Below are 22,376 nucleotides of genomic sequence, written 5' to 3'. Positions count from 1 at the left end.
GCACATTTACTAACTGCGCTGTTAAGAGAATACATTGAGATGCCAGGGAGGGAGAGGGTAAGAGAGAGCGAGGAATAGAGAGGGAAAGAGAGAGAGACAGAAAGCAAGAAAAGGTTGAGGAATAGAGAAGAAGAGAGATGAGATGGGAAATGAGAACGACGGTTGAGGAGGAAATAGAACAGAGAAAGAAAGAAATACTGAGAGAATTACTCTGTTTTCTCCATTCCACAAAACTGCTCATTTCCTCCTCACAAGCTAGTTTCCAGCAACATTCGTCAGTGTGCGTCTTCCTGAATTCAAAATGCAACAACAGCCTTCAGGGGTCTGCAGCAGTCTACCCTTACCCATTCTCGGCTCTGTCTCTCTCCCTGCTGCTCTCATTCTCCTGACACACACACACAAACACACAGGCACGCTCACAAATCCGCCTCCTCTATCTATCGCTCTCCTCCAATGACTTCCTCTCCATCTCTCTCACTCTCTTTTCCTCAGGCACTCCATCCATCCATCTACCCACCCCCACTCCACCCATCCCCCTGTATCTTTGGACCTGTGTGCATCCTCTTCCCTGCTAGTGATTATAGTAATAAAAGGGCTGATTGCAGAGATGGAGATAAGGGACAGTGGCTGTGATGAGTGAAGAGGTGACAGGCCACCATGAAAAACGAAGGGGCTCTATTATTAGTCATAACAATAACAACACTGGGCCTAATTGAATGAAAGGCGCCGGCAGCCTGTCGACCTAATGGACGAGAGAGAGATCAGAGACGTGTGAAAGCTACTGGCCACAGACCAGACCAGACTACTCTGCTAGCTACTGACTGTCTGTGGGAGACTGCTGGGGTGAGAGGGAGACCCGCATGGACAATTAGACAAAAATGATTGAGTTGGGAGAATAATAAATAATTTAGAAATGTTGCTGGTGAGGGAGCAAAGTTGTGAAGGAGAAAAGGAGTCTGGGGGTAAGAAGAAAGGAGAATCCTCTGTTGATGTTTTTGTTAGTGGAGAGCTTTTATGGGAGAAAATGGAGGAACCTGTACTGCCACTATAGCTCAATTCCACCTTACAAAGATTGCATTTATTTAACCACCTTCTCATTTCACTTCTCAAAGTATTGCCATACAGGACTTTGCTGCTGTCACTTACCTGTTTTACTCTCTGCCATGTTTCCAACTGTTAATGACGATGACGTGCAGAGTGCTTTATATCCATAGCAAATCATTTGAAAGATCCTCCTGCTAACGCCACAGCATTGTTGCATTAGGTATTTGTAAAACAATTATTTTTCCCTTCATGATAATGATTGGGACCTGTTAATGGTAGTTTTGTGATAACTACACTGTGATTTTTTATTTTGTAAAAAAAAAAAAATCTATCAGTTAGGGATTTTCTCTAAACGTTAATGATCCCAATGTCGTTTAAACATTCACACCCCTACTGGAAATACAGTAAAACAAACCGCTCTACAACCTACCTGGCTCTAGAGGGAGAGTAGTGGTGGATTCTCACAGCCCATTGTTTAGTGTGTGAATGTACGTGGCTTTGTGTGTATGTTTGTACTTATTTTTGTCGGTCAGTAAATCCATGGCTTGCCCATTTTGACAGACCTGATTTAGCAAGGCAAGTGCTGCATATGCAAAGCCGCTAATCAGATTGTCACAGCATGGCACAGAACATGCTAACAACGTCCTCAAACTTGCTTAGGACCATGCTAACCACATCATCAGTCACATTTGCGCCACGCTTGGCTTCAGATGCCCTTTCTCAGCAAAAAAAAACAGTCTAATCTTTTTTTTTTGCATCGGCGGCTCCTCGTATGGAGAGAGAAGCCAGGCATACAGATCCAAATCCCCCTTGATCAAAAGAGAGGAGGGGGAGCGATGGAGGGGAGAAGAGAGACTGTGGGAGGGGGGCAGAGGATGAAGGGTAGAGGGCACCAGAGAAGTGGAAAGCTTTAAAGGGAAGGGAGAAATGATGGATACATAATTAGGGATGTTTATCTTTCGCTTCGATACATATCTATACTGCACAAAAATATAAATGCAACATGCAACAATTTCAACGATTTACAGTTCATACAGTATAAGGAATTCAGTCAATTGAAATAAATTCATTAGGCCCTAATCTATGGATTTCACATGACTGGGCAGGGGCTCAGCCTGGGAGGGCACAGGGGCATCACAGGTCCTCAACTGGCAGCTTCATTAAATAGTACCTGCAAAACACCAGTCTCAACGTCAAAAGTGAAGAGGCGACTCCGGGATGCTGACCTTCTAGGCAGAGTTGCAAAGAAAAAGCCATATCTCAGACTGGCCAATAAAAAGAAAAGATTAAGATGGGCAGTCTGAGATATGCCATGTTTCCTCCAGATGTGATGCTTGGCGTTCAGGCCAAAGAGTTCAATCTTGGTTTCATCAGACCAGAGAATCTTGTTTCTCATGGTCTGAAAGTCCTTTAAGTGCCTTTTGGCAAACTCCAAGCGGGCTATCATGTGCCTTTTACTGAGGAGTGGCTTCTGTCTGGCCACTCTACCACAACGGCCTGATTGGTGGAGTGCTGCAGTGATGGTTGTCCTTCTGGAAGGTTCTCCCATCTCCACGATTGCTCAGTTTGGCCGGGCGGTCAGCTCTAGGAAGAGTCTTGGTGGTTTCAAACTTCTTCCATTTAAGAATGATGGGGGGCCACTGTGTTCTTGGGGACCTTTAATGCTGCAGAAATCGTTTGGTATCCTTCCCCAGATCTGTGCCTTGACACAATCCTGTCTCGGAGCTCTATGGACAATTCATTCAACCTCATGGCTTGCACTGTCAAATGTGGGACCTTATATAGACAGGTGTATGCCTTTCCAAATCATGTCCAATGATTTGAATTGACCACAGGTGGACTCCAGTCAAGTTGTAGAAACATCTCAAGGATTATCAATGGTAACAGGATGCACCTGAACTCAATTTCGAGTCTCATAGCAAAGGGTCCGAATACTTATGTAAATAAGGTATTTTTATTTTGTATTTTTAATACATTTGCAAAACATTCTTAAAACCATGTTTTTGCTTCGTCATTATGCGGTATTGTGTGTAGATTGATGAGGGGGAAAAAAACAATTGAATCCATTTCAGAATAAGTCAAGGGGTCTGAATTCTTAAAGCAAAACTACCAAAACTATTGCTGATGGTGCACCTGAATAATATAAGTCAAATCTAATGTAGCCTAAGCCCCGATCAGCAGGTAGGCTATATAGCCAGATGAAAGTTGAGTCTCAGGTGGTTGCTTAGGCTACTTTATTCTGGTAAAACACTATTTCCAACAGCGCATTTGATAACAATAACCTAGCAAATTACATTGGTTGTCACTCAACTAATAAACCCTAATATTGCGCAAGCCATTTTACAAATGTTTGAATACTGAAGGTGACCCACGGCCTACCTCTCGTTGGTCAGCCCGCGAAGCAGCGCACTGCTTGACTAGGCTACTGTTAGTGCCTGGGTTGTTCGGCATGCAAAATGACTTGTTGATCAATTACTTGTTGATCAACACAGTTGCATGCTTAGTTCGACACTGAAGGAGAGGACGCATCAGTTGTCAGAAAACATAAGTTATTTTCGGAAGGTAGAAAGAAAGAAATATGAGCAAAAACATTTAGTGAACTGGCGATTCGCAAGGTTTGAATCGATTTTATGACTGATGCATGCTACATTTGGATCCGTTTGGGGTCCCGTAGACCGATGCACTCACATCTTAACACTACAACTGCTGGGCCTCAATGGACCCCACCCTTGAAGCTAATGAGCAGTGTAATTAATACATTTCATGAATGCTATCGCAAAAATATTAATGTAGGCCTTGGGTAACATTAGAATACTATTTTTATTCTATTTCATATAACACAATAGCATTTTAACTAGTTTGTTACTGTAGGCTATGTGTAAAAACAAAGAAAAACATGTTTTCAATTGTTCAATCAATTTAATTTGTGGTGTGCCTTTGTTACAACTATGAAACTATGAAAGCATATATGTTGGAACACGGTAACAGCTTATTTTTTATAACAAAAAAAGATATACAAATACCCCAACCACCAAGACGAACGGTCAAATGATGAAAACATCAGTAGCCTAAACATCATTATAAGCGTCAAGTGGCCTTGATAAATAAGGAAACTCAGCACAAAAGCAATAAAGGCATTATAATGAATATAAGCGTCGATATGACAGCGGTCCAAAATATTCAATTATTGTCAGCTCGTGCTTTTGTGCGTCTTCATGCAATGGCATCAGTTGGATTTTATTTAGTGGTTTTCCCTTGTTCTAAGTTGACACAATTTGACATACCTTTGTTTGGTTGTGGTGCGTAATAGTCTCCAGTTTTCTCTTTATTGTGTTCCGTCGTCTTGTCATTCTTCAGCACCCACAACGGCTGTGCAGGTGCCTTATTTTGCGCAGAGGGAGGGAGCGCCGTCTCACTTTGTTCATGGTGCCGGCCAGACTTGTTTTTTTTTCAAGCAACTTGTTCGCCACTAACCACGTTTCCATCCACAGTTTTTATACGAGTAAAGTCATACCATATAAAAAGAAATCACGACAGCTGTGATGGAAACAGATAGTTTCAGTGGAATTTAAACAATTCTGACAGATAATTTGTTCGTTCGACATGGTGGGATCCTTTTGGAAACGCCTTTATGTGCAAATATTGATATAATAACCATCATATCTAAGTACATTTGGAGTCACGCGATGATATGGTGTGTGGTCCTCCCACTATGACTCGGGAAACCATGCGGTTTATTAACTTCACAGGGTGGTGAAAGTGACATGCCCTCCTAAAACTGGTTATAACTCCAGTTCTGTTTGTGATATTAAGATTCTAACACCGATAGTGTGTTACATAGACTTATTTAGGAAAAGTCAATGACTTTGGCATGACTTAAAAAAAAAAAAATATATATATATAAATCATGAGCAGTCAAAATTACTGCTTTAGCGGTTCTAGTGTTAAACATTTGAACCGGGGACCGATGCGCATCGGTTTATTGTTACATTCCTATACATAATATAATAATATATGCCATTTAGCAGACGTTTATATCCAAAGCGACTTAGTCATGCGTGCAAACATTTTACGTATGGTTGGTCCTGGGAATCAAACCCACTACCCTGGTGTTAGAAGCGCCATGCTCTACCAACTCAGCTACAAAGGACCATAAATACATACATGTGAGCAGACCTGGAGAGGAGGGGCCAGGATTAATATTGATGAGAGATGTGATAATGTGTGTTGTGTAGAAGTGCTGCAGAGGAAGGAAGAAAATACAGGCTGGGCTACTTTGGTCTGGACCTGTGGGCATGGCGAGTGACAGCATAGGCAGGAGTTCTCTGCTGGCTACAACACCGGCCCTGAATTTTTCATAGGGTCTCTATGGCGAGATGGCCCAGGGACGTTGCGCTAGCGAGGTCTCACCCATGTTCTCTGGAGAGCAGCTCTTCATTAAATGTCCACTGACCTGAGGAACAGAGAGGTTCGAAGAAAACGGTGAGAAAGAAAGAATAATAAATAAATATACATGTATGGACCCTGCTGAAAAAACAGCATAGACCAGCATGGTCTGGAGACCAGCCTTCGTTGTGTTTTCGCTGGTGACCAGCCTTCGTTGTGTTTTCGCTGGTGACCAGCCTTCGTTGTGTTTTCGCTGGAGACCAGCCTTCGTTGTGTTTTCGCTGGTGACCAGCCTTCGTTGTGTTTTCGCTGGAGACCAGCCTTCGTTGTGTTTTCGCTGGAGACCAGCCTTCGTTGTGTTTTCGCTGGAGACCAGCCTTCGTTGTGTTTTCGCTGGAGACCAGCCTTCGTTGTGTTTTCGCTGGAGACCAGCCTTCGTTGTGTTTTCGCTGGTGACCAGCCTTCATTGTGTTTTGGATACTGTTCACCAGATTGTTGGCTGCTTTTCTCCAGATTACAATTCTGAAGCGTTTACACAAATATTAGCGTCATAGGTCATATAAGGGAACTTTAACTGTGGGAAATCACCTCACTATACTGTGCAATGTACAGCCTTACCTATGGATCTTGGGTCCATGAATATTAGCTACGATGCTAATATTTGTGTAAACTCTTCAGAATTGCAATCTGTGGGTGTCACCGAGTAGGCTGATACCCCATTTCATGGACCCAAGATCCATAAGTAAGGTTGTGCATTATTATTTTATTGATTTATTTTATTATTATAGTGTTGTGCGTCTTCAGGATGCCCAGCCCACATGGGCATATAATACACTGTATTTGCTGTAGCAATATATATATATATATATATATATATATATATATATATATATATATATATATACAGTACCAGTCAAAAGTTTGGACACACCTACTCATTCAAGGGTTTTTCTTGATTTTTACTATTTTCTACGTTGTAGAATAATAGTGAAGACATCAAAACTATGAAATAACACATATAGAATCATGTAGTAACCAAAAAAGTGTTAAACACATCAACATTTATTTTATATTTGAGATTCTTCAAAGTAGCCACCATTTGCCTTGATGACAGCTTTGCACACTCTTGGTATTCTCTCAACCAGCTTCACCTGGAATGCTTTTCCAACAGTCTTGAAGGAGTTCCCACATATGCTGAGCACTTGTTGGCTGCTTTTCCTTCACTCTGCGGTCCAACTCATCCCAAACCATCTCAATTGGGTTGAGGTCGGGTGATTTTGGAGGCCAGGTCATCTGATGCAGCACTCCATCACTCTCCTTCTTGGTCAAATAGCCCTTACACAGCCTGGAGGTGTGTTGGGTCATTGTCCTGTTGACAAACAAATGATTGTCCCTCTAAGTGCAAACCAGATGGGATGGCGTATCGCTGCAGAATGCTGTGGTAGCCATGCTGTTTAAGTGTACCTTAAATTCTAAATAAATCACTGACAGTGTCACCAGCAAAGCACCCCCACACCATCACACCTCCTCCTCCATGCTTCACGGTGGGAATCACACATGCAGAGATCATCCGTTCACCTACTCTGCGTCTCACAAAGACACGGCGGTTGGAACCAAAAATCTCAAATTTGGACTCATCAGACCAAAGGACAGATTTCCACTGGTCTAATGTCCATTGCTCAAGTTTCTTGGCCCAAGCAAGTCTCTTCTTATTATTGCTGTCCTTTAGTAGTGGTCTCTTTGCAGCAATTCGACCATGAAGGCCTGATTCACACAGTCTCCTCTGAACAGTTGATGTTGAGATGTGTCTGTTACTTGAACTCTGTGGGCTGCAATTTCTGAGGCTGGTAACTAATGAACTTATCTTCTGCAGCAGAGGTAACTCTAGGTCTTCCATTCCTGTGGCGGTCCTCATGATAGCCAGTTTCATCATAGCGCTTGATGGTTTTTGCGACTGCACTTGAAGAAACTGTTCTGTATTGACTGACCTTCATGAGTTAAAGTAATGAAGGACTATCGTTTCTCTGTGCTTATTTGAGCTGTTCTTGCCATAATATGGACTTGGTCTTTTACCAAATAGGGCTATCTTCTGTATACCCACCCTACTTTGTCACAACACAACTGATTCGCTCAAATGCATTAAGAAGGAAATAAATTCCACAAATTAACTTTTAAGAAGGCACACCTGTTAATTGAAATGCATTCCAGGTGACTACCTCATGAAGCTTGTTTAGAGAATGCCAAGAGTGTGCAAAGCTGTCATCAAGACAAAGGGTGGCTATTTGAAGAATATAATAAAAATATATTTTGATTTGTTTAACACTTTTTTGGTTACTACATGATTCCATATGTGTTATTTCATAGTTTTGATGTCTTCACTATTATTCTACAATGTAGAAAATAGTAAAAATTAAGAAAAACCCTTGAATGAGTAGGTGTTCTAAAACTTTTGACCAGCAGTGTATATATATACAGTTGAAGTCGGAAGTTTACATACACCTTAGCCAAATACATTTAAAATGATTTTTTCACAATTCCTGACATTTAATCCTAGTAAATATTCCCTGTCTTAGGTCAGTTAGGATCACCACTTTATTTTAAGAATGTGAAATGTCAGAATAATAGTAGAGAGAATGATTTCTTTCATATTTTATTTCTTTCATCACATTCCCAGTGGGTCAGAAGTTTACATGCACTCAATTAGTATTTGGTAGCATTGCCTTTAAATTGTTTAACTTGGGTCAAACGTTTCGGGTAGCCTTCCACGAGCTTCCCACAATAAGTTGGGTGAATTTTGGCCCATATATATTAATATATTTTTTTATTGGAGTTGCTTCCAGAAGTGATACTTCAAAAACCAGTTAATCAGTCCACCATTACAATGATAGCGCAAGTAGTACAATTCAGGTATTGATGTATATGGCAGAAACACATGGATTATTGGTGGTTGGATCCTATGGCCTCCTAATAATCACTTCTGAGAGACTGTAATTCTATACAGGGAAAAGAGAGACCCAGAGAGAATGTATAAGCTTTAAAAATCCACTTTCCTATGATCTTGAAAATCAAAACATTCCCTTTCGTCCACAATCTTTAAAGAGGTGCAATTAAGGAGGTAAAATGAGAATATTTTTGTCTTTAGTGTCCCTCTGGTAAACATAACAGTTTGGAGCAATTAACCAACAGCTAATGAGCAAAGTGGGGTTCTCCCTCAATATCACACCATTGTTCATTTGCGTTTTTTAATTAATGGGGTTTGAAGTAAAAATCGCAAAAGTTTTTAATTGTTTTTCTTTGGGGGGGATCAGAGCGTTAATTATAAGAAGGGCTTTAAAGTGTGGAGGATTTAGGGTTTTAATTAAAGAGGAATTTGTCAAGACTGATGCGACCAATAGACTGAGTTCAAATACGATCCTCTGTTATTCCCCCCTTTCCTGTCCATCTTTCTTTTACTCCACTTCTCTGTCTCCCTTGCCATCTTTCGTTCCCCTCTCCTTCTCTTTCGTACTCGTATCTTTCCACCATCTCCTGCCATCTCCCCCTCTCTCTCTCTCTCTCTCTCTCTCTCTCTCTCTCTCTCTCTCTCTCTCTCTCTCTCTCTCTCTCTCTCTCTCCCTCTCTCTCTCTCCCACCCCCCCCCTCTCTCTCTCTCTCTGGTGTTGTTGTCTCTCTCAGTGCTGTGCAGTGTGTGGGTATCAGAAGGAGGATTATGAGTTTCTCTGAGCTCTATTCTGAAATGGGAAAGATGAGGGGTGGATGGGGGAGGGGGGCTCAGTCACTCAACTGGATTCCCCAGATTGAATTAGTGAGGTTTTAGAAGAGTAAGAGTTTTTGGACACAGTGTTCCTCCCTTTTTCCTCTTTACTTCTTTTCTTCCCCTGCTGCTGTTCTCTCTCTCGCTCTTGCTCTCTCTCAAGTCATTACTCTCCTGCTCTCTCTTGCATTCACTCTTCTCGTCTCTATTTTGTTTTCCTCTCCCTCAGTCCCCCTCTCCCTCTATCCCTCTATCCCTCTCTCCCTCCCTCCCTCTCCGTTAATAGCGTATAAGATTGTTTTTATACCAATGATACATTTAGCTGAAGTGATTAACACAGTGTGAAACGTGATTACATTGCATTGCTGATTGGCTGAGCAGATGCCCTTTACCAGAGGGACTTTGCTAGGTTACATCTTTACACGTAGCTTTCACCACAGCTGGGATTTCACCAGAGGAATCCAGGTTAATTTCCTTGATTGGGGATATAGACAAGTTATTCCAGAGGGAATTCAACCTTTAATCGCCTTATTACAGCTGACACCATCTCTCTCTCTCTCTCTCTCTCTCTCTCTCTCTGTCTCTCTATTTCTCTCTCAGCAGCCTGTTTGCAAAGTAAATTTCAGCTGCTGCTGGGAAGGTGTCCTGGTCCGTCAAGGTTTCCGTGGTGACAGGGAAGACAGGGTCATCCCATTACAATGTTTGCCTATCACTGGGATTAATGGGCCGATAGTAGCACTCCCATTTGCGTCAGGAACAGTGGCCACCACCTCTCCCTTTCTCACTCAGCAGGGACGGAATAATATTAAAGAATAATAACAAGAAAAATAGCTGACCTCCCGTTGTTTTTGTGCCTGTGCCAGTGTTATTACGCCAATCAATGTCACTACACATTCCAATAGATGAATGTGGTTTCCCATGGTTTGTTGTATGCATAATAATATTGCCGATACCAGTTCATTTCAGCACAATCTAATCTAGCAGCCACTTAAAACACACACAACCACATTGGAGAGACGTGCCCCCTCAAGATATACTGTATTTCCACTGAAAACAATCTGCAGACCGAATCCAATCATGATTAAACAACCTGACCCAGCTTTCATCCACTGCCTAATCAGCAGCAATCGGTCCAGCTCTATGTTGATCCCCCTCTCCCTCTCCTATCCATCTCCCTCCTGCTCATTTTCTCTCCCTCCTTTTTCCTGGGAATGGTAGGGGATGGGGAGGATTAACCCATTTCAACCTCTTCCCCCATCCCTCTATCTTTTTAACTTTGTTGCCCATCACATACTAGTGCTCCTTATCTGTTTATCCCTCTCCCTCTAATCATCATTTATTTATCTCCATCCGTTGCTCTCTGTGTTAATGTATTTTCTTGCCTTTATCAGGATCTTTCTCTCTCATGTCTCTTTATGACTCTCTACAAGTAAATATAAGTGCAAGGCGTAGCGCTATAGATTCAGGGGTGTGTCAGAAATATTTTTGCTATTTTCACTATCACAATTATCATTGCACTTGCTGGCGGTAGCGCGAAAGGGCTGGGTTTTGATGAATAAACAAGATGTGGGTGTGTCGAGGCTTGGCCCCTCACTGGCCAATCAGAACCTGCTCCATGGCGAAATATGTGGTTGCTTCAGGTTGTGTATTTACTGTTTTTTATGTGTTGCCTTGGAATCAACTCCAATTCCAATGTTAGTCTGTTATAGTTTGTTAAATGGCTTACAGAAACGAAATAACAAAATGTAGACCTATCCCATTTTTGCTAAATAGGTTAACTTGAACCCATTTGCAGTCCACATTGTTCTAGGTAATTGCATGACTTCAATAGCATTCACAGTGCACGCGCTTAACAAAAAACAACAATAAATATATGTAAAATGTAACAATATCAGAAAATCACCAGGATAAAAAATTCACGCATTGCTGCATTGCTGTTGAACCAGCCTTCGTTATAGTAGGCCTAAAGGAGGGCTTGGGTTTTGAACATATGAAACAGAAAACAGATTACAGATAACTTCTAAATATGAGGTTCACCGGTATTCACTGAGGTTCTCATCTCTCCTTTCATGATGGGCATGGACACATAGCCTACATCATAGAGGGGGTTTTACGCACGTCCAAAACGTGGCTAAAATAATGTGGGCCTGCCTTTAATGCATAGATCAAAAGGGAATGTCAGCTCACTGTTTTACTCCACTCAAACTTGATATTTTAATAAAGCTTTGGTGATTAAGATTTATTTACAAGCGGTCTCAGGAGCCAAACCCTTTATCGACAGTCTTGACTACTTTGCGATTGCATTGGGCAGACAAAAAAAACTTAATTGAGAGGAAGTATCACGTTTCAGGTGAAGACACAGATGCAGACAGTGTCGAAGTAACAAAAGTGTATTACAAAAACAGGGGGCAGGCAAACTACAGGTCAAGGGCAGGCAGAAGTCAGTAATCCAGATCAGATTCCAAAAGGTACAGAACGGCAGGCAGTCTCAAGGTCAAACAGAGAACACAGGGATAAATACACTGGGGATAATGGGGAAGATGGGCGACACCTGGAGGGGGGTGGAGACAATCACAAAGACAGGTGAAACAGATCAGGGTGTGACAGGAAGGGAGGCTATGCCTGGTTTTTAATCAAATAAAATGAAATGACTAAAAACATTAGTTTTTTATGTTTCTAAATACCAAGTATACAGGCACCAAAAGGACATTAGCCTACTCTTGTTCCATGCGCATATGGGCAGTGTGCGTCACAGCTGAATAGGCTGCGTTTCCACTGTCACAATTCATGCCATAACCAACTGCGTTACCGCTAAAACCAGCTTTTGGTTGGTCTTAAATATCCCTATCAGCATTTCCTGAAATTAGCACTTTGGATCATGTTTTTAAGGACACATCTCAAATATTTACACCCCGCCCATCTGAGCGCAAGCGAGCTGATATAAAACAGTAAATTGCTGAACCTGTTGTTAGGTCTGGAAAATGCCAGTGCGCCAGTTTTTGCATGACGCAATTGCAAACAAACATGCGTTTGACACTAGCGCCGCCTTAATGCCAGCCAAATATAGAGGCCCAAGGCTGCTAGTACAGCACATTCTGTACATTCCTTACAGTAGCTACATATGTTATATTTTCTACAACAATAGCAAATGTGATTGAGGCCTCACTTCGGTCAATCTCAGGAAAAGGAAAACCATGCTACAGATTCACTCAAGGAGTGTTTACGCTGTATAGGAATTATTAACAGTGTTAAAACTGACACCTGCAAGCTGTTCCTACTTGGAGCCATTGTTAGTGGATAATGACTCAAAACTACACCTGTCCTTGACATACAGCGTAAACATTCTCAGTGTACATGCAGTGAGGTTGTTTTCTTTTATATGTAATTAATTGGGGCCAGAATCTTGAAAAACACAGTGCCATGTTACAATTGCCCTGTACAGTGACAGGTTTTAGTTGGGCAGTCTGTCATATTGTAAACAACAGGAAGTGGAGGCTGTATTTCCTGTGTGTCTGTGGACTGAAGGCCCTCTGTAGGGGACATTATCTAGTTATGACCTAGTAGCCTGGCAACATAGGTTTTGTTTTGAGGGCAGGATAGCCCTTCCCTGTGCTTTTCTTTCTGTGGAGTGATTCACAATGGTGGATGGAAGGAAGTCATCATGTCTTTAGCCTCTAACTGGCTGTGGTAGGGTGACAGAGAAGGACACACTGCAGGGTTAATCGACTCACACTGGTCGACTTTGCAGGGAGAAGAGAGGAAGAGGGATGAGGGAGATGGGATAGGGAGAGAGAGGTGTTCAGTTAGAATAGCAAATGAGGAATGAGAAATGGCGACAAGGAGAGAGGAATAAAGCAGGAATAGTGGAATCCGGGAATGAGTGAGAAAGATAAGGAGAGAGGTGAAAGAATGGGAGAGAGTGAATGAGGGAGGGAGACAAGGAGAGAAAGAGGGAGATGGTGAACGGGAGGGGAGGGTGCAAGAGATTGATGAGCAAGAGCGAGAAACTAATTCTCACTTCACTCTGGGCTGGAAGATTAAGGAAGATTAGAGAGATAGAGAAAAGGAAGGGAGAGATGGACTGATAAGTTATACCGCATGCCAGCCAGAGAGAGATCTTTCAATGCCTAATACCCTGAGAGGGAGCGCGAAAGAGAGAGAGGGAAAGAGAGAGAGGGAGGAGGAAAGAGAAAAGGAGATAGTGGGAGGGAGAGAATGAAATGGAAGAGATGTATTGTGTGTGTGAGAGAGACAGAATTGGAGCGATAAATGGATAGATGGATCAGAAGAAAGAGAGAAATGCTGGATCAGAGGACTCTTAATGGTAGTGGTCCGTGAGAGTGATGTCCTTGTATTAGTGGCCATTTACATGAGTGTGTAGTAATCCTGGCTGGTCTGTGGGGTGGAGATAATAACAGAGGTACAGTATCCAAGTCCTTTATAGCTGCAGAACTCTATGCCCTCTCAGTCTAATACTATCCTCCAGTCCAGAGGATGCAGACACTTTTCCAGTCAGTTAGTGGACATTTCAGCACCTTTGTCATTCTGGTATTTCTACTCCAAGAACCAACCCTTCTCTTCTCATCCCCTCTTCACCATGCCCAAACACGGACACTCATGAATGTGCTCCCTCTTATTCTATCTTATGTTCTCCAGCTCCAGGTCCATCCCCAAACATAGGCCTGTGCCCAATATTAGGGAGAGTGTTATACTGCACGCACACACACACTTGAACTTACACACACACCCTAACACTCAACTTAGTCTCAGAAGCCGCCGTAGCAGACTCAATCCTTCATGGAGGATTACAGCGTAAGCTTCTCCACGGCGATAGATGCAGTTTTATGGAAAAGCACAGGGCTTTTTAGAAGAGTTGCCCTACGAGCTGTACATTAGCAGAAAGTGGATTCTCCACCTCTGCAGTGTCCTCATTACCGTCACGATCTCCCCCTCAAGCGCTGACCGCGTGCTACGGTTGGTCTTTGACCATCACCCTCTGCGCCCCTGCCACCTGCCCCCTGCCCTTGCAGAGTGGGATGATTTCAAACGTGCTGAGAAATTGACCTTGGGGTAGGGACGGGATTGTTGGTGTATGTGTGTCTGTCTCAGTGTGTGTGTGTCTCGACATCTTGAGCTGCTTGCTGGAAGCGAGCCAGAGAACCTACACACCATCACCCAGCGTGACAACGCTCCCCACAGAATACGGCCCTGAAATACGACCCCGAACAAACTTTGATCTCATACATCACCGCATGACACAACACTGAGCTAACCAAACTCGGAAACTTGCAGCTCGGAAATCCCTAACGTTTATCCTCTAACCCAACCCACAACTTTGAACTAAAAACAGGATCTAAAATTAAATTAGAAAAAAACTCTGAGACAAAACCCAACACAAGCCACAAAGGAAAGTGAAGTAGAATACGCTAAACAAAGGTCATTCATCATTGTCACTTTAGTTACCTCTCCTTGGTTAGCACGCTGCGCACATACACACACACTCCTCCACATTACACAGAGTGGGGCCCCACGATGCTACCTGGCTAGCTGAGAGCACAAAGAAGACACTTAACTGCTCCCTCTGAGAAAAAAGAAAGAGAAAACAAACAAACTGACCCAAATAGAAAAAGACAAAAACAAAATGCATTTGAGATTGGGGCAAATCATTAGAATTTCAAAAATATCTGTCACCAGTGAAATAAAGCTGAACAGGACCGAGGGAGCATGAAAGTCAGACAGAAGAGGAGATATATGCTAATAAGGCTGGGACTTTGTGACTCCAACAAGGGGGATTAAAAAGTGTGGCAGCAGAGAGAGAGCGAGAGGCTCCCAGGCCCAGAGCACAACACAAAACTAGCTCAGCTCAACAGTACCATGCAAATATAATAATATAGTGCTACAGTAATATGGTATGACAACACAGCAACACTCCAGGCTATAGCCTACTGACCAACGCACAACTAAGGTAAATTATTCATCAGATGTTACGCAGTTAAAACAAGTACCAACATAGGCCCTACACAGACCTCAAAGCTTACTACATTATATAACATTTGTGGTATCATGCCAGTCATGCTCTAGTGTAGATTGATGTAACATCACACAAGACAAGTACAGAGTGGCATCAAACACTACCACTGAGCGCAAGACTAATTTGACTCCATGTAAGTGTAGCAACACATTAGTATGTTACTAGGCAACAACCCCCACCACTATTTAACAATCGAAAAGACATAGCTGAGGGAGTTCTTGAAGAAACTTTCTATTGAACAGCGCATGCAGCGGAAGACTATCGATCTGGATCAGGCGTTAGAAAACGTGGCCGTTTGCTCCTTTCGCTGTGCTGCCTGTAGATGTAATGAATACTCAGGGAGAAAAAGGTATAGATTCACGCGCAGAGCGCGGCAGGTGTTTATTTCACCTGGAATCGTGGTCACAGGCAGGCAATGGTCATACACAGGTAGGCAAACAGGCAGGAGAATCAAAAACTAGGCCTGAAGGCTATAACTGGTTCTCACAACTGAGCTAGGAAACGGCTTAGTAGAGTCAAAACGAACAATACCTCACAAGGCACAAACAGAATGAACTGAACTAAATAAGGAGCTGATGAGACCAGGTGAGTAACTAACACAGGTGAAATCAATGAACAAAAATGAAAGACAGGGCTACGTTCAAGAACACAAAGAAACAGGGCTAAGTTCAAGAACACGAGGTGAACTAAGAAAATAAATACAGAACCCTGCAGTAGAGATATTATTGAGGGGTTTTAATGAAAGTGAGTTCTACTGTAAATTGATTTGCGCGTCCTGAAAAATAGTCATTATTCGGTCTCTTCTTCACGGGCTATAGCCTTGTCGTCTCTCTTTGTATAGTGTCGTCTTCTGTCCATTGGTCCGGGGTGTATTCTAATCCCAACCTTGGGCACTTTGGTGTTTATTAATCTTGGAGTAACCAGCAGTGCCTGCAGTCTCCCTGGTAACGCCCTTGAAGCGTAAACAGGCAAGGAGGAAGTAGAGGTTTTGTCTTTTTAATAATAAAACGTACAATATATTGTAATGGCCTCCCTTTTCTATGAGGAAGGACAAACTTTTTTGTTGTTGTTGACGTACGCGTGTTTCAATGTCAAAACGTGTGTGTGTGTGCCTGTGTGTGTATGTGTTGTGGATGGTATGGAATGGGTTGGGGATGTGTCAAGGATATTGTTAGACACAAACTCCTGTGCATTAACAACATTCTGTTCACATGCACGCACACCCACACACACACATGCACACCCACACTTTGCTGCAGGGAGAGTGTTCATGGTTTACGGGGGACGTTCTCTAAAATGTCAGGCAGTTTTGAGAAGATCAGAAAGCTTTTTAATGTGAGGCAGAAGAGGAAGAAAGGCAGTCTTGATGGGCATCAGGTGTAATTTCTGTAAATGCCTCTGCAGCCTGAGTGACTCACCACTCCTCGGTGTCCATGTGGTGAATTTCTACCAAGGAGACCTTGACACAGACCAGTAGAGCTGTCGGGTACATAAACACCCCTCTGACCTTAGGTTATCATTGTGCATGTAGATCACTGAAGCTTAATAAGACCTTCAACTTTTGTTATTGAAATGCAGAAGAGGTACGATGCCCAGGTGTAATGCTTGTTAGTCGGTGTCTGAGTATAGAGTCATAGTATGTGTGGTAAAAGCTCGGTAGCACGTTCCACCGTGCAAATACACAACTTTTCTCTCCATGTTAAAACCATAGATCTCTGGTGGTTTCCCGTGAGAATGAACTCAGGCAGTGCAGGGAGGGAATCCGTTTATTAATTATTTAGCACTTGAATGGATGTGAATGCTGATCATAAGAATGTGCTAAATCACATCCTTAGAGGGGTCATGGTTAGATTAATAGTATATCCCTGTACTCAAACACTTAGCGCTAAACAGGTGTTCATTTCATAGTAATCAGATTGGTAATGTTTTTAGATCGTGCCAGTGGGCTGTAGCAGTGTAAGAATGGATGGCGAATGAATTATCTTTTCCCTAGAGGTTCTTAAAGCAACGTGATGACATTGTGAATACTCTGCTAGTCCTGGTACTATATACAGTCTCTCATGAACAGTTTCACTTGATCCTATTGTTAGCTGGAAATGTTCTATTGCTATAACCTTTGACCCAGCTGTAGAACACTGACCAATCTGGGACCCTGTGGATCATAAGCCCTTCTTTGTCTTTGTATTACAGTGATCATTTTTATTCTAAGCTCAGAGCCGGCCCCGAAGTGGACTTATCATTCTGCACTTATCAAAACGAGGACTTCGTGTGGATGACTGGATTACACGCTTCTGTTCTACTTTCCGTTGGTCCCTTTGTTGTTTTCCTTCATTTTCTTTCTTCTCTCTCTGTCCTGACGAACCCACATCTCAGGGGATGTGCCTCTTCAGGCTTGGCAGGGAATGGCCGGTGACTGCTTCCCAATGCCCATGCAACTGTGACGCTCACCGCTCACTTTTACCGTCTTGCGACAGATTAAACCTGCAGCCCAGACACAATCAGGGCATGGTAGATGAATTCCATCTGCACAGATTTATCCTCCACATTTTCGTTGAGGAGGAGCGAGAAGGAATGACTCCTCATCCTCCAGATTCACTGTGCTGCTTTATGAGCTCCACACTTTTTGATAGGTCTGCTTTTATCTGTTGAGGTTCAAGACAAGGCCAGGGCTATGTGTGTTCAATGGCTTTATGCTCTTAAAAACGTAGTGAAGGTCTCCCAAGACTGACCTGTTTTGCTTGTGGCAGCCTCTTTTATCTCCTCTCCTCTCTGTTGTTTGTTTCTCCATGCATAATTCTGAAGGCGACTGTTCTTAGAAAGGCGGGTTGTCTCTTTCTTCTCTAAGTCTTGTGGGTCCAGAGGCGGTCCCCTGAGCTTTCTACCTGGAACGGTTCAACAGGGACAACATACACATAAGTGGCATGAAGAGGATATATTTGTTTGTGTGGGGTTTGTGGCGGTGTCTTGCTTGCGGTATAGCGGTGTGTGCGTGTGTGTGTTGAGAAGAGACTGTGTTTTATGTATTTGTATTCATATTTTCTTCAGTGTTTGGAATTATGAGATAATCGCTATATTTTTGTTTTTGTGCAGCTGTGATAAAATATATGTGTGTGTTTGTGTGAGAGAGGGGGCTCCAGAGAGGAAGGGAGAGCTAGACAGCACGGACGGAGGTGAATCGTAATTACACTTTTCAGTCTCGTTAAGTTGGTGACAGCCTTCACTGCAACGCGGCTTCCTGCAATCGATGGTGGAGATCTGCCTCTAATACTAACGAACCAAAAGATCGTTTGAGTTTGGGGCCCAAGGAAGGGAAAAATTCATTAAGATATTTATGGCCCCAATTAATCAGTTCAGCGAGAAACTCTGTGCACCCGGGGGGCGAATGGAACACGACAGGAAGCAGAGGAAAGTTAAAAGATGAGAGGGTGTTCCACTGTCTACATACCGCACGCCCCCTACTCACCTTTACCCCACTGTGAGGAGCCGTTAACCCTGGGGTAGCTGTTCTCATCCCAGGGACACTAAAGCTCATCAGCGTCTGGATGAGGAAGTAGGGGAGGCAGGGCCTGGTAGTCACACAGGTTGGTTGTCACAGTGCTTATAACCTGGACAGTGCTCTGAATTGTGTTGAATGTAGAAATGTGTTATTAGAGATTAGTTTATTAGAGAGCAATGTTGTTCATACATGTCAACATCACACAACTTTGAGGTGAGGAAAATACCCTCCAGAGGCTCCAGATTTGTAGTTATGAACACAGTGACAACCAACCTGTGTGACAACCAGCCCCTGTCTCCCCTACTTGATACCGTTGGGGATATCAAGCACGTCACCTGGAGCAGAATGAGGGTGTATATTGATATTAGACACAGCATGAGTAACACATTCAACCTATTATCATGAGTAACACATGCCATGTTTTCAACCAACCAACGTATGGTACTACATGTTACATCATCCACTCATTACAACAATGAGTCACAGTCTTTAGACTACTCTGAGCCACTCTGTTCGACAGCAGAATACAGTCCAGGTACATACGTGGATCAGTTGAAGGACTGCACTGACCCAATAAAGTCACTGGGAAACCACAGTCTGACACAACATCCCAGATAGACACCAGTAATGAACTCCTCTCCCAACCACTAACAACCATGCATCGATATTCTGACCTGCTACCTGCCCTCAGTCCGTTAACAAAGTGCCCAGGGCAATGATCGCCTGGCCGACAAGTTCCCTGACAATATGTTCCTCCTGGACAGAGTGGGTGTCATTGAGCCTGGGTGAAAGGTCGTTCTGATTGGATCTTCACACTGCAGTAGCCTATATGTGTGGTAGCACTACTGGAAATACAGACAGACATATTCAATGAATGATACCCTGTTAACTTGTGTTGTGGTACTTTAGTCAATAAATATTGTGATTGTGAACATGAAATGTTCCACTTGATATATGAGAACTATATAGGTTTTCTAATGGGATGTTGTGTCATCAATATGGATGCCAGACACCTGTCAATTCCAATGTCACTGGGCCGTCAAAGGGAGGGGGTTGGCTGATTGATTGGAGTTAGTGAGAGCACAGAGGGCGAGGGACGACAGCACCATGATTGACGCGGAATGAGGAAAGGAGAGGAAAGACGAGCAGGGGAAGGGATAGCGGACTAAAACAAACCTGGGGCAGATAAAGATGGAGAGACAGTGATGGATAGATAGGCAGAGAGAGAGACATGGGTGGTGAGTGGAAGAAGACGAGGAGGAGGAGGAGGAAGGTTTTTTCTTCAGAAAACGATTTGTTTAAATTGAGAGAGTGAAGTAAGGAAAGAGGACAAGAGAGGGAGAAAGGGTGAAGGAGGAATCTTTTGGGATTATTTGGACTTCATTCATGCCCCAATGAATGTACTGACAGGATCTGTCTGCACCACAACACTGCTGACGTGTCACACATCCCAACACACTACACTGCACAAGACAGCACATAGTTAAAGAGAAACACTACACAACTCACAAAATAACTTCAAACAACAAAAGTGCACAAAATCAAGAGCACGAATCAGTATTGCGCATGACAACACAGTGCGACCTACTGAACACTATCGTCACTCAGTGTAACAACAACTATCTGACTTTTCCATACGACGCACCAGTGCTTGTGTAAATGTGATTGCTGCACCGTTAGTTGATCTGTCCTGCTTGTTCATCTGTGCGTTATCCTACCTACCTTGCTGTGTCGCTCCGCTTTTAATTAACACAGTGGGGTGATTAAAGTTTTAACTTAATTATCTTTATCCTTTCTCTCAGGGTGTTCAACCCTCCGTGGGAAAGTGAACAAGACATTCTGCAAGAGGGGAAAAAAACAGCAGAGAGGAGCTGTGAATAGATCGAGAAAGATATTCAACGCGGCACCTGCCCTCCATCTCAGTGTGAAGGGCACGTAATGGAAGAGTGAGAGGGAGGTACAAGGAAAGAGAAATAGAGGAGAGAATGAAGACAACCGGAAAACAAGTATTTCCTTACATCAAGCGTCACTCAAACTAGGACATCTCACCACTGGACAAGATGATTACCAGGAATCTGCTCCTATTGGTCTCACTGTGTCTGTGGGAGGGGCTTATGGGAGGAGGATCAGCCACTAAGAATGTTAGGAGAAGAGGAGTGGGTGGGACTCACATGCTGAAGCTAGGGGAGAACAGAGTAGCCGACCAATGGGATTCAAGCGTGGATTCAAACGTGCTGCCCATGGTGACTCTTAGAAACTTAATTGGTCATGAACAGGGGGGTGATAGTGGCTCTATCTCTCACACCAAAATACCCCAGAATCATGCAGCCATGCCATCTAATAAGGAGAGGCAGGCTTTTAAACCTAATCCAGTTCTGGACTTGGAAGAAGATCCTGTCAAAAAAGGGGAATCAACTCTGTCTGTGTCACCCAATAACAGGGAATCCGTCCAGGAGAAAGAACTTAAAAAGATCAAGAACAGTACAAAGAATGCTGGGACTCCCACCAAAACAGGGAGGATGGAGAAAGTATTCCTAGTCCACCATAGACTAGACCTACACTCCAATAAAACCAGATTCAAATCCATTTCCCGATCCAGAGTGAGACCAGATCTGAGCATTCACACCACAGGGCTGCCAGGCAGAGGACTCACTATGGATTCAACCAGAAAATTAAATGTGACCGGCAGCTATGGTGTCCTGAAACGGCTGTCAAAAGAGAACCTGGTGAGGATTGTGAACTCACAGATGCAGAGTGTTCCGAGTCTGAATAATTTTCAGAGCAAGAGCAGCCGAAGCAGAAAGATAGATTTGATTGATGTGGATCGCCCGATGGAGGCCCTAAAATTACAGAAGCAAGATATGGCTGTTACTCAAAACCACTTCGCATTGGATAATCAAACTGCACTGCCGTATATAAACCCTGTCACAAATCCTGATTCAAGTCTAGAAAAGGCTGTTCACACTTTAAGTGAAGTCACTCTAGATTCTGGTGTGGGAAAAGACAACTCTGAGACGAGGGGTGCAGATAGTACAGGCACTTGGAAGAGCAAACACATCTCTCACCCTCTGCCAACACCTATGAATGAGGTCAGTCTCAACACTGAGAGGGAGGTGACCATCAGTAAGACTGACCCTCCGGCCACGACCAAGCATCTCCCCTCAAGCATCTCTTCTCAGACAAATGCTGGCCCTCCCTCAGTGTTTACCCTGCAGCTCCAGGGAGAGGGGACTCGGAGTGTGGCAGGGGATTCCCATAAGGAGAGTCTTCTTCACACAGCCACACCAGGACTCAAAATCCTCAGTCCAAGTGCCACTCAAGACCCTGAAGGTGGCGCCACAGAGCCAATCGACAGCAGCCATGTCCTCAAACTCCGCCCAGGACCACACTGGGGCAAGGCAGCCAGTGGGGGGATGACAGTCGAGTCCCATCCCGGGAATGGGCGGGGCCTGGTGTTCCAAGAGGCGGAGTCAGATGAGGAGGAAGAGGGCCGTAGTCAAATGGATGGGGAGGGGACTCGGTCACGCAGCAGGAGGAGTTGGATCTGGAACCAGTTCTTTGTGATTGAAGAGTACAGCGGGCCTGAACCGGTGCTCATCGGACGGGTAAGAGGAAACTTTATTAACTATTCATTAGAGTTATGAATCACTTTATGTGTAACTTAT

The 22,376-nt window shown here is 43.5% G+C and overlaps 1 protein-coding gene across 3 annotated transcripts in view; it reads left to right on the top strand.

The window, feature by feature from the left end:
• The window catches only part of LOC121581119 (cadherin-2B), a 143,895-nt gene that overhangs the window by 32,770 nt on the left and 88,749 nt on the right, over positions 1-22,376 (top strand). For all 3 annotated transcript variants that reach the window (XM_045224688.1, XM_045224689.1, XM_045224690.1), the window contains exon 2: positions 20,514-22,316. In XM_045224688.1, the coding sequence (XP_045080623.1) occupies positions 20,772-22,316 (1,545 nt within the window). In that variant the 5' untranslated portion in view covers positions 20,514-20,771. The remainder of the gene's footprint in view (positions 1-20,513; positions 22,317-22,376) is intronic.

Source organism: Coregonus clupeaformis, chromosome 14 (genome assembly GCF_020615455.1).
Source record: "Coregonus clupeaformis isolate EN_2021a chromosome 14, ASM2061545v1, whole genome shotgun sequence".
NCBI lineage: Eukaryota > Metazoa > Chordata > Actinopteri > Salmoniformes > Salmonidae > Coregonus > Coregonus clupeaformis.
The sequence above is the reverse complement of the archived record's forward strand: the minus strand, read 5'-3'. Positions and strand labels throughout refer to the sequence as shown.